The sequence below is a fragment of the Perna viridis genome, chromosome 13, assembly GCF_037379345.1.
Source record: "Perna viridis isolate PV_CMFRI_1.1 ecotype Kerala chromosome 13, ASM3737934v1, whole genome shotgun sequence".
Classification (NCBI taxonomy): domain Eukaryota; kingdom Metazoa; phylum Mollusca; class Bivalvia; order Mytilida; family Mytilidae; genus Perna; species Perna viridis.
Window position 1 is genome coordinate 20,845,304 of NC_142457.1, and position 19,335 is coordinate 20,864,638.

The window sequence follows — 19,335 nt, forward strand, 5'->3', positions numbered from 1 at the left end:
TATGTTGCTCATTTACTTTGTTACTTTTAATGCATTGATTTGTTTTTTTATGTTCTTACTTGTATGTTGTCTGTTTTCCATGTCTGGTCTTTGTCCCCGGATAACATACTTTTGATTGCCACTAGAATCTTGTCTTAACACAGAAACCTATACAACTTGGTTTGGTTTGTTTCGTTATTAACATGATTTTTTTTTATTATTTCGTTTTTTTTTACACTTCAATTTTACATGCATTTATCTTTATGATGAAATTGTAAACCAGAAGGTGTTAACACTGGTAAGTTATTTGACATAATTTTTGCATGGCATCTTTTTTCACTTATCCCCAGTTTCTATTTGTAACCACTTTTTTCGATTTTCTACAATGTGCATGTAGTTCGTCTTTGTTTAATTTGGTCAAGTTTATGACATGGTTTTGGAATTTGACTTAAATGATTCCAGCAAAAGGTGAGCAGCTTTAGTTTCATTCGAGACATTGCTATTCTTTCAGTTGTAAAATAAAGAGAGACTTACAACATTTTATGAAAGTTGGAGGCTGTTCTATAGGGATCAAATCCATTGATTGATTCGGTCAGTGAGCGAATATTAAACTGTTTCATTGCAAACTTTTCCCCCGCATGCTAGCGTACATCTGTATTGCCCTTGTTGCAATACCATTGCAACCACTTAAGTGGAAAAGTAGAAAGCACGTTTTTTAAATCATAATCTGGATAAAAAAGGATAAACAGGATTGTAGTTAAGGAGGTAGATCTAGAGTAACGGACATGACTCCTGAAATCAGTGATATGTTTGTATTATATTCAATTTCACCAAAGCCTCTCAAACTTTTGTTTAAAGCAGCATAAAATGAGTCCAAGTTAATTAGATGCTTAAATAAGATTGATTTAAACTGCTAAATACAAACGTTTGAATGATTTTTAAGAGTTGCGTCCCTTATCCTAGATCTACTCCCTTAAAAAAATGTTCAGTGTATTGCCTACATATATTAATAAAACATACAATAGACTATGTCAAGCATTTAAAACCAGAGATCACGAAGTTCCTTAAAATCAACAGATGGAAAAGCTTGACATAGGATCATCTTCGTTTGATGTTCTATAATGAAATCAAGTCGAAAGAAGTATTACTATTAAATTGGTAATATGTAGGTGGTCATGACAAATATGTGCTACTTTATCCGTGCAATCCACTTCAATTGTTCACTATTCAGCATCTGGTGAGATAATAAATGGTTTTGTCAGAAATAATTTAATGATTAATAAACAGGGCACTTGAAACAACTTGTCTACCATATCAGTGAATACATCGTTTGTAAAGTTTAAAAATCGTAATTTTAATGCTGAATGTTTTCTTTTACAAGGGAAGATCAAAAAGGTAAAAACTAACCCAAACGACTACGAACAATATTACAAAAAAACAATCACAAATTAGACTCTTCAACAAGTCAAGAAAATAATTTCATAGATCATTGTTACAACAGTTTATCTCATAAAACCACTTAATTTCGATTAAGAGTATGTATTTTTTAACCAAAAACGAAATTTTTAATAGATTATTTGTAGACGATGGAGTCCTCGTGGCGACATTTAATACAACATTTGAAAACATTTAGAGGCTGATTTCAGTCTGACAGGAGTTAACATTTTTCCTGAACTGCCTATAGAAAGCGAAGAATTTTCGTATCTTCTTAACTAAAATGCGGTTTTCAAAAAGTATGTAATTTCAGAAACTGTTTTGTAGCTTCGCACTTGCTATATGAGTAGGCCGTTTTGACCAGAAAGTTCGGTATATAAATTTTAAGTCATACAAGTCTCATTGATTAGAGTCAAGAAGTATCAAGAAGCCTCAATATGTAACATTTCGAGTAATGAAACATGCCAAGATGTTAGCGGAAATCATTAAAATGTATTCCAGGGACAAAGATATCTAAACACAGCAAAAAGAGGGGAAAATATCGACAGGAAGATTTTAATATATAGATATATATTCAACTTCATCCTCATATAGGTTACACCTGCCTCATATTATAAACGAAACATTGAATGAGATTTCTATCACGAACCATTTCGTTTATTTGACCAACTTGTACATGTATAACAATACATATGCTTTTATAATAGTCTGTATCGGGGACAAAACCGAAGCATCAATTAAATGACAATTGAGACAGATCAAGATCAAATTTGTCATTGGTCTAAACGTTATATATATAAATCCGTCATAAAAGTGTAAGCACTTGCAATTTGATCTGCCAGCACAAAGCTACACCAGCAGCGCTCGTAACATTCTGTTAGACTATAGCCCAGAAAAGATGCTTCCTGACACATTCAGAAAAGGTGGAGTCACAAAAAGCACCCCACCAATAGTCAAAATAACAATTCCGTGTTCGATTTACATAACAACAATATACTTTAGCTTTACAAATGTCCTCACAACATACTCATTCCTAGTAGAATTATTAATTATTAAAATTATAACAAATCGGGTGTAAATATCTTAAAATCCTTGGAATGGAAATAACAGTGGTAACTAGAGGAAAAACTGTATATATGCGAAATAAAATTATGGCTTTGAAGCACCGAGAACCTGATTTTAGTCTAACAGGAAGTCACGTCATTCGGAGCTTTCCGTACAAAGTTCTTTTTTATCAGACCTACTTATTTAAAAATGCTTATGAGCATTTTCAAGCTATAAGGCCTTTCTGGCTTTAGTCAGAAAGTCGGCAGTACTGATAATAAGTTATACTGGTCTCACAAATTATATTTAACTTACAGGTTACACCTACTGAATATGAAAAAAAAACAATATATTTGTTCTAATCAAAAAAAATATTTTGAAACTAATTTTCCTCTCCTGCACATTCAAAATCCCTGTTTCCCATTTCCCATTTTCATCCTCCCATCCTCCATCCCTCATTTCTAATCGCCTTACATACCATTCAATGGGAAGCTTTTGTCGTACAAGTACTGTAAATATTATTCAGAATCAACTCTAACTCCACCTACAATAGCTGAGGTTATTTTGTGTCGGTCTATTTGAAATAATCTCAATCACGTGGTGCAAACTAAATAACTTGTGCAGCAGGTTATTTTCAAGCGTGCGTCACGGGCATTGAGATAAATCAATTAGACCGAAAACATTCCAAAGAAAATATTTGTGACGCCATGGACATATTAAAAATAAATTTTGTCTATGAGATAATGAACTAAATGTTTTATTCAAACAAAAAGTGTGTTACTTCTGAAATTTAACCAGTCAAAATTCACTTTCCAGAACTTTTATTGTTCTCACCTGCTAACATTATTTTCTTACCTGTGTATTTCTTTAAATCAAGATATTTATACCAGATACAAACAAAAATTAAAAACAATGATAGAAAAAAACAGTACATGTGACAGCCTTCTTTATCTAATTTGAAATTCATCATTACAACTGCAAAGATATATGCATAATAATTAAATTCGATTCGTAACCACAAAAAAACCTGTTTTTTTTTTTCGCAATTTCGAGATACAATAAATTTATATTAATTGGCATGAACGACATGTAACACTATTTTAAACGCTTTAGTATCATTCATAATTAGGTCTCATTCATTCGATCCAACTTTAACATAGTTGATTTAATGTATTACTTCGTGAACGACATTCATAAACAACGCTTATAGTAGACTGTAACTGTCGTTTCCTTTCTTTCAACATCAAAATTTACACTTTCTATTGTCAGTATTGTCCTGTCATGCTCAATTTGCTTGTATTCAGAAAAGGTACTTTGATCGGGATATTCGTATTTTACTTTTTTCAGAAATTCATTGCAGTCCATATACTGGGAAACACATACTACCAAAGCCGCCATTTTATTTATACCAAAGTTCCCCTTACACACCAAGAAGAAATTTTCCATATTACCGCATCAGATTTCAGTTCAGGAAAATTCAATGAATCATTATGACAATCACCGTCTTGCACTATACGTCTTATTAGAACTATAGCTACTATAATGTGATCTGTTACTTCTCCAAGTACTTGTCATGCTGATGGGGATGTCAAATGCAGTGCGTTTCTTTGGCCTTAGACAATTCTTGACCTTATCAAACGCAGCATCACTAAAGAACAAGTAGATCCATGGATTCGTACAACTGTTCAAACTTGCCAACAGAAGTATTATTGTGAAGGCTGAACCTGAAAAGTAATAAATGAAGGTACAAATGTAATTACAAACTTACCAAACTGATTAAATCATTGAAGTCGTCAAAATGAATAAACAAATGGCGATTCCAGGGTGAAAAAAACAGGATTATTGAAAACCATTGCAAATGTTCAGTTTTGGTATAGGCATTTCAAAACGAAAGGTTGGATAATCCAGGTATCATAGCGTACTAAACCTCTCATTAATTTGGTGGAGATAGATATGATTAAATATTTGATCGAAAATTATACTGTCAACTTATATTTAATTTCATATACAATTTTCGCACAATAAAACATAGTACAATTTAACAGGTCTAAACCACATAGAATCCGTTATCAAATCAGACACTTTACATCATTTTAAATATATTTTTATAACCTTAATACCCCGGTTACCATCCATTCAAATATGTTTCATAATACAGCACATGAAGAGAAACATATTTGTTTTAAATCATTATTACTAATGTTTGCACGTTCAGACAAATAAAGATAATTGGTGAATATGGCTTGATTTTTTAAGTGTGAAAGCGGAATATATTTGCTTAATCATTATCTTTTCATTTCTTACATATAATTTGATTATGATTTTCATTAAATAGTGTCTTTGCTTAAATATTGCGTGATTTACCTCCCTTACTTGATTTGTTAATAATGAATAGTGTATAATTTCGATTAGGAAAATAATAATGACATTGGCAGCGACGTGTGCCAGAAAGGATTGAAAGATATTAATTAAATGCAAATATCAGCTTATTTCTAACAAAAACTAATATTTCGTTTTATCATAGCTTACAACATTACAAATAAAAAAAAATAAATAAGAAGAAAAAAAAACACTTATTTCTTCATTATCTGTATAGCACATGGAAGAACCTCTCAGTGATGGCTTTTTGGCATCCTATTGCGATAATTTGGGTTCTGAGTACCACTTGTTTACAATTTATGTTTTAATTTAGATCTTCCTATATATTTGATGCCAATTTTGCCTATGCGTTGATATAACTTGATACATTTTGTAACATATATGACAGGTATTGTAACATATATGACAGGTATTTTTTATTACTCAATTATCTTTATTTCACTAAGTTTGTTTGTTTCAATATTATGTGATATCTCATTGAAGACACGGTTGTTGAAATGTGATATGTGACAGCAGTCGAACAGTCTCATAAATATAAACAAAAAGCAAAATAAAACTAATACAGTTGTACAAGTTTTTAGATATGATAATATATCATTCCGCAAATTGTGAATTAGTGCTGAAATATATAAGAATTGGGTATAACTGAATGAATTATTATTGTACTCAGAACATAACATTATTAAAGTGTGTCATATTCAATGGTTAATTGAAAATGAATTGACGGTCAGTCTTCGAAATATCAGAAAACGCAAAAAAGCGAGGTTGCAATTTAATGGAAGGAAAAAGCGAAATACCGCCTTTTGAAAATGGATTTGCAAAGCCATTGATATAATTCATACCTCGTATAACCAAAACTTAAACAATATAATAATTATGACATTTTTGTATTTCAGATAATATTTTAAATACGATTTAATGGAAAAAAATCTTTGTTTTTATCCAATCATGAATCAGTTGTTACCCGATTCTTACATGGAAAATCATTTAAGAATTTTGTAAACATTTTTGTGAAAGGGTGTTTGAAAATTTATCAGCAAAGAAACATAATACAACTACTCGACTAAACAGAAAACGGAGTATATTTGGGACAGTACTGTTTCTTGTCGAATTCTATTTACCCCTTGTGGAACCCTACTGTCATGGTATTACATACTCAATGACCACCAAATGGAGTCGCAGATAACGAATTGTGTTTTGACTTCCGGTTTCCAGCATGGTGTGCTAGAAGGACAGTACTATGTTTTTTTTTTGTCAAAATCGGTCTACTCAATAATTACCGTTTTTAACAGTATGAAAACAAGTGTTTTATCATATTTCCATAGTCAGTAAGGTTCTTGGCAGTCCGAACTCCATTTAATTTATCACGTCTAAGTATTTTTCTTTTGACGTTTGACACATACTAGTTAAGCTATTTTTCAAAGTTGATAAAGTTGGGCACCTATAAGAATATAAGACATTTTAAGGAAAACATTATCTGTCTGATACAGCAAATCGTGTAAAAACTACTCCCAATGGTTGATGTGACAAGGCTTAATGACACTCCTATTTTAAAATTATTTTAAATTATTAAAGACATACAAACAAACAAAAACAAAGTTTAACAAGGTTGCATAGTAAAATTCTATATCTAACAATTGCAATGTAAAACGGTTATAAACTCAATATTTGTAACAATCTGTTTGATCGCATTTTCCACTCAAGAAAAACAGTAAGTGCTGAATACAATAGATGGACGTAACAGAGGTTTTCCATTACAATATCAGCGTGAAATTGCTAAGTCCGCATACCAAAGTGTTAGTGAAAAGATAAATTCAAACAACCGAATTTCCCCATTGGGAAACTGAAAAGTTGCTTTTATTTATTTAGTAATCTTTTCATTAGACAATTTCCTTATCTGCCAACTGATATGATATGTCTGTCACACGCTTGAATAAGATATCGAAATGATGTCACCGGAAGTTAATGTTGTGTCGTTTATGATCATTATCGAATCTCCAAATAGATTAGTCCGAGCGGAAATCAACGCCAATAATGACATAACAGGGGATCATGGGTAAAATTAATAGCTGATGTATTGGCAGTTTTATTAATTTTATTACCCGGAAAGACCATTATCGGACTTTATTTTGCTTTGGGAAGCCTTAATTAAAGATCATCCGTGTGTTTATATCTCCACGGAATTCATGGTTTTTCGAAAGCGATTAGTGATGGACTGTTTCAATAGTAAATCATTGGTATTTATACAACACGGATTTTACAAACGACCTTCTCAGATATTCAATACGTCGTAAAATAAGATTTTTCAGCAATGAGATCAAATAATAAAATAGAAATTGTAAAAAAAGAAGAAATAATGATTGAAAGAATGAAACAAAATGAAAATATGCAAATAAATACAATACAACTTTTGTTTTTATGGTGCCTTAAGTTTAATTACTTAATCTAGATAAAATTAAAAATCCCATGGCTTTCGGTCATATACAACTAGGGTATGTATGTCTCAATGTGTGACTCTATGTTTTCAAGTGAAATGTTTCTTATCAATCATTCAAATACATTAAAATGTTGTCATTTACAATACATTAATTTCAGTTCTAAAAGTAAGATATATTTTTGGTGTTAAAATGCAGTTAAAATGGAAGATATTTTTGTATTTGTATATGATAAAAATATTCAGAAAAATTAATAAATAGAATCGAGATTCGAGCGGAAATTAAAGGAGTGTAATCCAAAGAAAATGACAAGACAGGGAAAAAAGACATCGAAACTAAATAACACCCTCACTCCACAAAGAAACTAGTAGCATGGATCAGGGGTATCGGTAGAGTAAGCGTCGTTTGCTTCTCTGTAACACCCATCGAGCTAAATGAATAAATCTCCAACGACACTTTCACACCCTATTTAAAATCATGTCACTCCTACATTGAATCAATGAGACAAAAGCATTGAATTTTACTTCTTTCAAGATAAGACGATAAATATGTTATTATCACGTTTTCGTCATATGCCCATCACATTGCCTGTAAACCGTATTCCATTTTATCGTTTTATTAACGCATATTTTGGGTTGTTTAAAAGAACAAATGGCGATCCACTTACTTTTTTTTGCAAAGTTGAGTATCAAATATTGAAATCATAAGAATAAAATTGTGACCGGAAAATATTTTTTTAGTTTGATTGGTAAAAGTAACTCTTCCATTTCAATTGCCGAAGATACAGATATATGTATGTGTATAGTAACTCGTGGAAAGTTACTGTGTATCCATCTGCACCATGATAATCGATTTGTGCAACTTGTCATAGTTTTCTCACTTTCGCCCGGAATTAAACTTTTTATTAGCAACTCGGCAAGACGCCTACCCTTTCGGTGACATGGTTCATGCTATCGGTAGTTAGCAGAATCCGAGTTGCTCTTTTACGTGTGTGTCTTTGTACGTGTTATTTTAGTTAGTTTCTGTTTGTTGTGTGTGTCTGTTTTTCTGGTCTGGTCTTTGTCCCTGGATTACATCTTGGTTCCCTTGTTACTCCTACTCTTTAACGCTAGGTTTGAATGTTAGAACATTCTGATTATCGGTAATCTGTACTTTGGTCTTTGATCATGTTAACAGATATGATTCTATCTCTCGTATAAGACATACTATTCGAAAATATTAGTGAAAACATTGGGTGTGATTGTGACGTTATCAAACGTTCTTTAGAGTTTTGAATGAAAAAGACCTTTCGCACCTACAGTTTAGAAGTAGTCGGACTGCACTTAAGTTAGAATTTAAACGTCAACAGATGAGTAAGGAAAAGAGATATACGATTTTAGGGGAATCTTTTTTTCAGTAATGTTTATACTTTGCATGATCATTACGGTAGAAAATTCAGCCAGAGGTGTATTTTGATTTTAATTGAGTCCATTTCCACAGTAAGAAAATAATCAGATTTTAAAAGTCTATTCAAAAATTATATTCTCATATTATTGACAAATACGATATAAAAGAACAAAAACATATTACAGCTAAGTGTTAAATATTAATAATTTCAGTAAATTCGTTCTTCGTTGAATGTACCGGAAAACATTAAAGTAGAATAAGAATTTTAAACAATCCCAATAATGGAGGACATCTTTAAAATCGTCGATGAAATACTTTTTAAATTGCGTTTTGTAGAGTCAAATCAATCCCGAAACCTTAAAAATATGTAAATCGTTTATGTTAAAAGGGTGTACGTATATGTATATTTTTATGAAAATTAGAATTTAAGTTAAAATCAATTTTCTACTGATACATACCAAAGAAAGGAGCCTTTTCATCCCATGCCGACCACATCTGTGCTATAAAAAACGGCGACCAACATACAAGGTAACACAAAACAACTGTCAAGGTCATTTGAACAGTTCTAATTTTAGCACGAGAAATCCCGTGATTTGCGTTAGGCCGGTTCGTGTCAGTATAATTTAGCTTGTCTAAACTATATCTGCTACTACATTGTTCGCCTAATTTGTTCAATTGTGCGTTTGACCAAGATTTTCCAGATGAATTCGGTAGCGGTTCTCCGACCCGACCTCGTTTCCACACCGTATAGCATATGCATCCGTAGCAAAATATTAAAATTAAAGTTGGAATAATATAAATAAGAACTGTGAAGCCTGTCACATACAATTTTAAAGTCCAATCAGGACTAAATGTTGCCCAGCAATCGTATTGACCATCACTGCGAACGTCGAGCGCAAAGATCCAGATTTGAGGTAGACTGAACAATAATGAAAGAGACCATGCAATAGCCACCATATAATGCACTTTCCGTGACGACCATTTGTGTGCCGTAAATGGATGTATCACAGCTATGTACCTATCAATCGCCGTCATCACCAAAACATATGATGATGCATACATTGCTACAATTTGAATATATTTCACAAAACGGCATAGAAAATCTCCCCCAAGGAAAACATAGGTTAAATCCCAACATATTTGCGGAAGTGTGTTTCCAAATGCTACAAATAAGTCGGCTGAACTAAGGTGTACCATAAGAAGGTGAACTCTTGAGAGTTTCCGACGTCGTGTCCATAGGGTAAGAAGCACTGTTGAGTTTCCGATCACGGCAAGACAGAAGACGATACATTGGACAGTTATTTCGACTAATGCTAGATCTTCATTCCTAGAAAAATATATGGATGAATTGGTACCTAATGTACTTTCATTTCCATTTGTTGAATTAATATAAGTCATTTTCGTAAATATCCATTCCCAATCACGTGCCTCTTATGTTACAATTTCTTAGCCTATACTAAAAAAATAGAAATCATCCAGTATTTACATTAGAAAAATGCCAGAGGAACATCTGTAATTTTCAGTCATGTATAATAAAACATACTGTAAGTTATTTTGTTAAAAAAATGTAATCAGAAAGTCATTTAGAACAAGAGAACTGCTCACTCGGTTAATTTCATTCAAACAGCTACATTGCTGCATATTCTATACATGTTTTACTGCTAATTACTTTAACATAATTGACTCGTGTACGCATCAAAGAACATCATGAATAAAATCCTCATTTCCATTCCTTTATAGCATTCGTTCAAAACCCTAGCCACGAAGCACCCAGGAGCAATCGAAGTCCTCCAAACATATTTTATGTCCCTACTTTAATACTATCTTTTTCGTCATATTGCTATAACGAGGATTTATCACATAAATCAGGATTAAATGCAAAGGTTTGTTCGTTATACCAGAAAAAAAAACAAGCTCATAAATTTGTATTAAAGTTCAAACGGTTTTATTGGATCAACCCAGAGGTAAACAAAAGTCTTTAAATATGTACGCTTTAAGGAGTATTGTGTAAAGTTGATGTTTTCTGCTTAGCGTTTGATCGAGTGAACCAGGATTTAAAAAACAATCAGAAATCTAATATGAAATATGATATATTCAATACGCAACGACTAGACATGTAAGACAGACAAAAACAACATAGAACATGAAATAACAAAAAAACAAAACAAAAAAACATGACATATGAAACAAAAGCTTATATAATAAACATGGACTAGGAAAACATGACATATAGTCTAGGGGTTCGGGTTACTATTTAAGAGTCATCTGATCCTCTGATTCATTTCTTTTCATTCCTATGTAAAATCCAAAACCTTTCCAAAATACTAATTGAAAAATCTCGATTCCGCCGTTTGTCATCGACATCCCACAATAAACTATTGGACTGTAAGTCTACCAATACTATTTATAATGGTTTTGCTATTCTGTGCTGGAAATTTAAGTGCAAATTCGTACCTACCTCTATACTTGTAACTCATCTTTTGGAGCACAACAAACAACATAAAGTAACTAAAATCATACATACAAAGTAACAAAAGCAAATGAGTACCTCGGACTCCACTAAAACTGGGAGCATGGACCAGGTGCACCGGTAGGGTAAGCGTCCTCTGCTTTTCTAGAAACAACCGCGAGCTAAAGTACTAAATTGCTTGTCAAATATTGATTTTGTTAAAGTTTACCTTTGATATCAAGTGACAGGAGAGATACTAGGATACGTAACGAGTGAATAACCGATTTATAAGCACGAGTGCTAACAAAATGCGTGTAACTTAAATAATCAAGCTCTTTTTTTAATCACTAGATCCAATAGATACAAATTTCCATAAATTATTTTTATTATCATACAAAAATGAAGTCGACCCATTGATATTGTCACATTTTAAGAACAACAGTTCGATAGTGAAACTACAAACTTTTGTTACACATATGTATATGTATTTCACAGGGGATATATCACTATAATAACAAAATTTGTGATATAGTTATGACCATAACAAACATGAAAACTATCTTGTAATTGGCTATCACATACAAAAATATAAGAATTATTGATAGAAAACAAGTATGAACAAATGAATGAAATATAAAACAATAAAAATGTCAAAAAGAAACAATGAGCAACTCGGACTCCACTTAAAACTGGGAGCATAGACCAGGTGCACCGGTAGGGTAAGCGTCCTCTATAAAAGGCCGAGTGATTGTTCAGGCGTATCTCGTATTGATGGCAATGTCTTCATATAATTTTGTAACTTTCACAAGATGTGTTTGTCTTCGTGTAATTTTGCAATTCAATTAAAAAGTACCTGATTGTGTAATAGAACTTAAGAAGGTATTTTTTTTAATTGTAAAATACATCATGAAAGGAAGTATTAGACGTATAAATGAAATAAATCCGATAGAATATTTACGAAACAAAGAAGACATTTTCATCGACAAAATACTTTTTAAAAGATTGTTTGTCTTCGTGTAATTTTGCAATTCAATTAAAAAGTACCTGATTGTGTAATAGAACTTAAGAAGGTATGTATTTTTTAATTGAGAAATACATCATGAAAGGAAGTATTAGACGTTTTAATGAGACATATCCGATAGAATTTTTACGAAATAAATAAGACATATTTTCACCGACAAAATAACTTTTACATGATTTGTTTTTCTACAAAGCAAGATTTTGAAGCTATAACATTTTCTTATTGTTGCGGAAATAGAGTTTCAGTCTTTTCATAAAACGTCAAAAATCCTTAAAATGTGTTTGTCTTCAGACAAATAAATAACCCACGTATAACAAAAAATAAAACAACAAAAGAAGCACGGAGAATCCTGATAATAAAGTATGGACTAAAGACGCAAACATTAACAATTTTGTAGTAAGGACAGTGAAACAGAAGTTGGTTTGACAGAAATAAAGGGTAATAACTAAATTTCCGAACTTATATAATCGCAAGCTCTGGGACAGCGTCTGACGTCCGAAATTCACTCTTGACGCTGCAGTCAGCCCTCTCAGAAAATGCAAGATCTTGCAAAGTCGAGAAAAATTGAATAAATTTACGCGACGTTATCCGATGGTTTAACGACGAAATGATTTTAATAACGCCTGAGAATTTCGCAAGACCTGTCTGCAGCGGTTAGTAAGGAAGGAGACTAACGTCTGCCGGCTTCATGGAGCTTGATAAAATCTAAGCAATAGTAAACAAAGGGACAGTCCCTTTAATAAATGGCGATACGCGATTCAAGGCACACACCATAAAATTGAAATACTATAATGGTCATGACTTGATGGGTTTAAAACATCGCGCTAAACGCTCTGTTTCAATTGCAGTAACATGTAGTATCATTAATATATGTGATGGTATACGTGATGTAGGTCATCACCATTAAACTTTTGATTTAAGTATGGAGAAAATATAAATGCCATCAATTAATTGCGGCATTTTCTATATTCAAATGTACAAGATAAGTTTTCAAAAGTTTAGTATCCGAAAAGGGCCTTTAAAATTAGGAGAATTTACTAAAAGCGTAGAGATCCATTCATGAATTTGGGAAATAATGAAAAGAACTTCAGTATCAATATAAAAGATACTTTCCTTTTTTGCGATAAACAATTTAATTTTAAAAGAAGGTTACCTAATAATTCTGATTTATAAAAAAAATCACATAAAAGATGAATAAATATATATAATTCATTCAAGGAAGTTTTAAGATCAATCTAGCAAAAAAAAAAAAATAATAATAATAATAATAGTAATAAACCACAGATACATATCTTACCGGTTAATTTAACAGACAATTAATTTCCCCTTTCACACGACACATGCCATCAATGAATAACACAACGGCAGTTGAAACAATCGTACGAATAACACAACGCCACACGATTAGCTGTTATTGGGCAATTAAGATCCAATTGAGATACTCGTTCAATACACAGCGTGACATTCTCTTATCACAATATGAAGAAAAGAAGGATCTACACTAAAATATAATTAATCAAATAGCGTGTCTTTGTAAGTCGAAGGTTGTAGCGTTATTGTAGAAACAACTGTTCAAACGATTTTATATATATTTGATACATATCAGCTGAATATTTCTTATGATATGATATAGCTATGTTAAAATAGGTTTTTGTACTTTAAATGATGTGCTTTTTGAAAAATTGTTACACTTAGATATACATGGATATGGTTTGGGAAAATACTTTGTTAACATATACAATAAAAAAAGATAAGTATGTTAAAAAAAACAAAACAAAACTTTTCCAAACATGCAATGCAGTATTAACAACCAAATCATTCCTTGCTTCTTCTTGTGCTGAAATTGGTCTCATAACAATAATTAACATATTTCTCATACGTATGCCAATTCATTGCAAAAGAGGACGATAGCTCAAGGGCCGGGATAGGATAGGTAAACGGTGTTCATTTTAAAAATAAAAAAAATAGCCAAGGTTACTGGATCAAGATACTGTAAATATGATTTTCTTTGTTCATAAAATGTCTATTTTTTTCTTAATTCAATTTAAAGACTACTTTCAATTTGAAGTCATCCGTCTAATACCTATTTCGGTTGTCTACGCGTATATCGTTAAGTTCACATGGATATCCAACATTCCATCAGTGCAAGAAGTCATAAACACCTAAAATGAGCTTGATTCGTGTTCTGTCATTCATTCTAATTACTACAGTGCAGAACACAATATATCATGCCGTTGGCAGTTTGCCAAACATTTTACTCAAAGACTGCATGGTACCATTCTAATTATTTAACTATTACTTTTTGAGTGTGATAAGAAGTTCCACATCGATTGCATGTAATAGATTCCTACTTGATCTTTCCAAATTAAAACCTAAATAATGCAAGTATATGGTTCCAAACATGACACAAGTAGCTTCAATATCTTTAATGAAAACAAACATAAATACACACATACAGATGTTAAATGATGAAAGTATAAAACTAAGAACCAAAATACTCAATGTAGACAGAATCTGTGAACAAAGTGAGTTAAACAAAAAGGTTTTCTTGGGCCCAAAACCTCCCGATGCAATTACGGTTCATTATTTATGGTATATTTCAACACCTACAGGCAGCATCAACTTGCCACCAGTAAAAATCGGTAAAGGCAGTGAAATAGTATCTGAACTTCTTTAAAACAAAAATTGGAAAAAGGAAATTATGGAATTGTACAGCTGAATCATGTTGCTTCGATATAACAGTATTGTTGAGTCTAAAGACGTCACTCCTTCTTTATTTTAAGCCTGCGACTGAATTATACTATGAAAGAGATTGTTTTCTTTAAACCATACTTAACTTGAGGTAATTGTTTCTAATCTCGTAGAAATTGAATTCAATACTCAGCTGATTCTTCATATCCTCCTTCATACAAACTATTATTGTAATAAAAGGAAAACAAGTAATATCTTTTAAAGACAGCCGAAGCAGTAAAATTTGTTCTTATTACTTAAAATTTTCTACAATTTATTTAGGAAATTACAAATGGCACACAATTTTAATTTTCGATACACTTTTATCGAACACCACTTAGTTATCAGTATTTGGCCAATTGGGAAACAGATTTGCGATCGAGTGACACGTTCTCATGGAAGAGCATTTCTAAGGTCAAAAGGTAAAAAAGAAACTAAACCGTTGGAAAAAGTAAGAGCAAACGTTTGGTTAAAATACTAGAATGTAGTAAAACTGTCTTAGCCGTAACTTTTTGTTACTTTAGAAATGGTTCGGTGTAACCTGGATGTCGGGTAATATTTTCGGCCCCCAAGTTTCTCTCAAATATAACCCCGGGTCACCAGTGATGTCTTCTGTCTTTGTGAATGAATGAGCGAATATGACGTTATTTTATTTACTTTTATACGTTCCAATATTCAAATTTAAAGACATATACGTTAAAACATTTTTTTTAATTGCTTATATCATCTTCCGATATAAATGCAAAATTATATAGTTAATTAAGATAATCTCATATTTGTTTTAATTTTTTTTTACATAAGCGACAATTTAGTCATATATTGGGCTTATCCATCGGCGGCGACCTCGATCTTTAGCTTAGCGATCCTAGGGTCGCTTACGATTTTGACCAGGGAACCAGATTATGGTTCGGTGTACTGTAGACATGTGTCTGCATTGCTATTTCTAGGTTTGAAATACATTTCATGAACTGAACATGTGCATCTGCTTGACGGATCAAAGACCGGTGCCTGATCTGATAGCGGTTTTGCAGCATAAAAAGAAGGAAGATTGGATTTCATTCATGTATAAATTTTAGAATTTTATATTAAAACGGAACCAATATAATGCCACATTTAATTCATTTGGAATCTTAAATATTAAATCCACATTTTGTATTTTATTAAAAGAACATAAGTAAAATAAAAATAACTAAAAAATTCTATTTTTTATACTATTTTGTAAATATTTGTAAAAATTGGAAACCGAAGCAAATGAACCCGTAAAATGTGTTTTCTGATCAGATGTCAAGTGATGGAAAATGGAAGTAATCACGTGTTTAGCAGATCGGTTTGTCTGTTTGCTGGTTGCCTAATTACAATTAAAGTTCGGGCCGGGTACTGTTCGGTTCGGGTACTGTGTGTTGAAAATAAAAGTTTTTTTTGAAAGGAATAACAAAAAGGTTCTAGTTAGCCAGTTTGGATTATTCAGTGTTATTCTTAACATGTTGCACTGTAGTTAAATGTTGTCCAGTTCATCTTGATACTTTTTTTCTCAAAATTATGTTTGAAAGAAACAGACCTTTTTTAAACTTGATTGGTTAAAACAGGTGATCGATTAAACAAGTTTTGAAATATACTTTAATTGATATAAACGGACTTTTGAAAATTTTTGGTTTACACAGGTATTTTGGTACAAAAAATAGCACATTTTAGAAAATTAAAAACAAATGAATATCTGATTCTTGTGTAATTGCATCTTAAAACTTACCATAATGCCAGTATCAGTTGCAATAGAAACATTTTTGTCGACAATCATATTTCAACTTTATTTTCTGAGTTCTACAAATAAATGCTATAAAATATCATATTACTAATAATTTTCTATTTGTGGCTTTGTGTTTCTAAATTATGGTTACACTGTCAAAAGAATTAAGGCTGTTTTCTTTAAAAGACAGCTCCTTGTATCCATGTGATATTTTGACAGCTTTATAATCTTTGTTATTAACAAAATTTGTTTTTGCCACAAGGAATCAATCAATTACTTTTTTAATATAAAAATAACGATTGGATTTTTTCCTATCGGTTTTCTAACAGACTTACGACTCATTGGAATGAACTTATTTGTTTACGTTATAGACATTGGGTCCATTTCTCATTATACAATCTTTGGTGTATAAAGGGATGGAGAGAGGGGAAATGATAATTTGTCGGTGGATGGTGAATGGACGCGGATTTAGAGATATTTTATTTCTATCAATCTTGTTTGGGAATTGGAATCATGGAGTCGAAAATGAGGAAAATGTTTTCATTTGAAGTCATGGAAGTCATCACTACAAAAGTTTTATGGTCGTCATCATTAACTCATGGATTGTTGTGGCGTATCCATCTGCACCATGAAAACTGTTTTTTTAACGGGTCATAATTTTCCTTTCCTGGTTTGTCTACCCCGGACTTGACTTTTTATGAGCAACTCGTCGGATGTTTCTAGAAAAGCAGGGGATGCTTACCCTAACTGGGCATCTGGTCCATGTTCCCAGTTTTTAGTGGAGTCCAAGTTGCTCATTTGCTTTTGTTACTTTTTGTGTTTGATTTTAATTACTTTATGTTCTTTGTTGTGTATGTCTGTTTTTCCATTTCTGGTCTTTGTCTCTGGTTTGCATTCTTTTGATTACCGCTATAACCTTGGTTTCCTTGATAACTCTTTCAAACGTAATTTAAGAGCTTTTAAAAGATTTTAATAGAATTTTAAATGATGAAAAAAGTATTAAACAACAAGGTTCATTTGATGATAATGTGAAACATGGATTGAGAAATACAATTGAAGTTCTATAAGGGAATAAACATCTGTTTATGTGTATTGTTACAAAGTGGGGTATGGCAGTTGTATAATTATTTTTATAAATGGACTGCTCTGCCACTAAGATTTTTTTCCGGAAGAGAATATGTTCCAATGTTTTATTTTAAGCAATAAATATACCTTTTGTAACTGATACAAGTTTTCAAAACAGAACAAACAAACAAACAAACAAACAAACAAAAAAAAAGAGAAGACAGACAAAATGGCACAAAGATGTAACAATAACGGATCTTTTGAGTATGCATCACGTTCATCTATGTCGTTTGTTGGCATAAGGACCACTGGAACATGTGAACTTACAATATATCGTAGTCAAAAATGACTTTGAATGACTTCCTAGTTTAATTTCGTTACATTTTTGAGTTTACATGGGCAGCCATTATAATCGTATATATTTTTGTTACGAATCAGATAGTTATATGTGAGTACATTAAAATTATTTCACATAGCGTACTCTGAAATGATTGCAGCATTAACGATTACTTCCGGTCCACATAAAATCCAAATACAGTCAATGGATTCATGTTCTACATATATTATATTTTATATAACGATAATCATTTCTATATTCAGACCTGTATTTTTAAGAAAATCGTGTATATTTGTACCCCACCAAAATCAACAAAATCAAACAAGATTAAGAACAAAAATTCTAAACTATTAATTTCATGTATAAAATGCACAATTTTTTTATAATTATTGTCTCAAAAGCGCTGCAATCAAACTTAAATCATAGAAAACATTGACATGCACTGATCCCTTCCTGTCTGGTTTTTAGAATAAATGCTATATGTATGAGAATAGTACTTCCACACTGATGCAAGCCATTACCAGAAATTCAAACCCACTGGAGCATTGTCTGATTTTGACATATAACGGTAAGATGTCTATGTCATCTCTTAAGGAAGTAATTTCATTAAAAGCATTTGCCTCATAGACACCAGAAGATTTATTCGATTCAACCTCATGAATGGATCTAACTACTTAACTCTTGAAAGCAGTTTAATTATTCGCAATATCACTCTGAACATATTCGATTCAAGCCTAGTTATACATCTTTGTAAGAATCAGGTACCTGTTTAGATGTGCGGTGAAAACTGTCGAAACCATATCCTTTTTGGGGATTTTTACATTTGCTCGGTTATGAAAGCTGGCAGTTAGAATATATCAAAATATAGATAAATTGACAACAAGTTGACTTTAAAAAAATACCTGGTTTATGAGAAAAATGAAAGCTGTACAGTTAGAAAACGTTGAAACATAGATGGATTGATAACATGTTGACTTTAAAAAAAACTTATTTGGATATCGGCAAAAAAATGAAATACCGAAGCGTAAGTAATTGAAAATTAAATAGGTCAACATCTCAAAACATGACATGGATGTGAACACATAACACGATCAATATACACAACGAAGCGAACCGAATAAACTATAGTACACATACCATATGGAATAAACAATAGCACACTTAGAAACTGGAATAAAAAAAATGCAGATAGAAACTGGAATAAACAATAGCACATATAAACTGGAATAAACATTAGTACACATATAGAAACTGGAATAAACAATAGCACATATAGAAACTGGAATAAACCATAGCACACATAGGAACTGGAATAGGACATTGCACATAGAA

The 19,335-nt window shown here is 31.8% G+C and overlaps 1 protein-coding gene across 3 annotated transcripts; it reads right to left on the minus strand.

The window, feature by feature from the left end:
- Positions 1-1,251: 1,251 nt before the first annotated feature.
- Positions 1,252-13,616, minus strand: LOC148599900 (cephalotocin receptor 1-like). Of its 3 annotated transcripts, none has more exons than XM_088559034.1 (3): positions 13,425-13,616; positions 9,116-9,984; positions 1,252-4,181 (listed from the first exon to the last, which is right to left on the minus strand). In XM_088559034.1, exons 2-3 carry the CDS (start codon positions 9,852-9,854, stop codon positions 3,955-3,957), a joined length of 966 nt encoding a protein of 321 aa, XP_088415160.1. In that variant the 5' UTR covers positions 9,855-9,984; positions 13,425-13,616; the 3' UTR covers positions 1,252-3,954. The 3 variants fall into 3 exon arrangements, with proteins under 3 accessions (XP_088415160.1, XP_088415159.1, XP_088415158.1); XM_088559033.1 differs by having other exon boundaries at positions 9,116-10,108; XM_088559032.1 differs by having other exon boundaries at positions 1,253-4,181; positions 9,116-10,113.
- Between the last annotated feature and the right edge of the window lie 5,719 nt (positions 13,617-19,335).

Excerpts from the sequence above, each read along its gene's own strand:
- LOC148599900 (XM_088559033.1), bottom strand. The coding sequence starts at position 10,055 with ATGACTTATATTAATTCAACAAATGGAAATGAAAGTACATTAGGTACC. Across the intron at positions 4,182-9,115 it reads TGAAAAGGCTCCTTTCTTTG|GTTCAGCCTTCACAATAATA; the intron begins GTATGTATCAGT and ends ATTACTTTTCAG.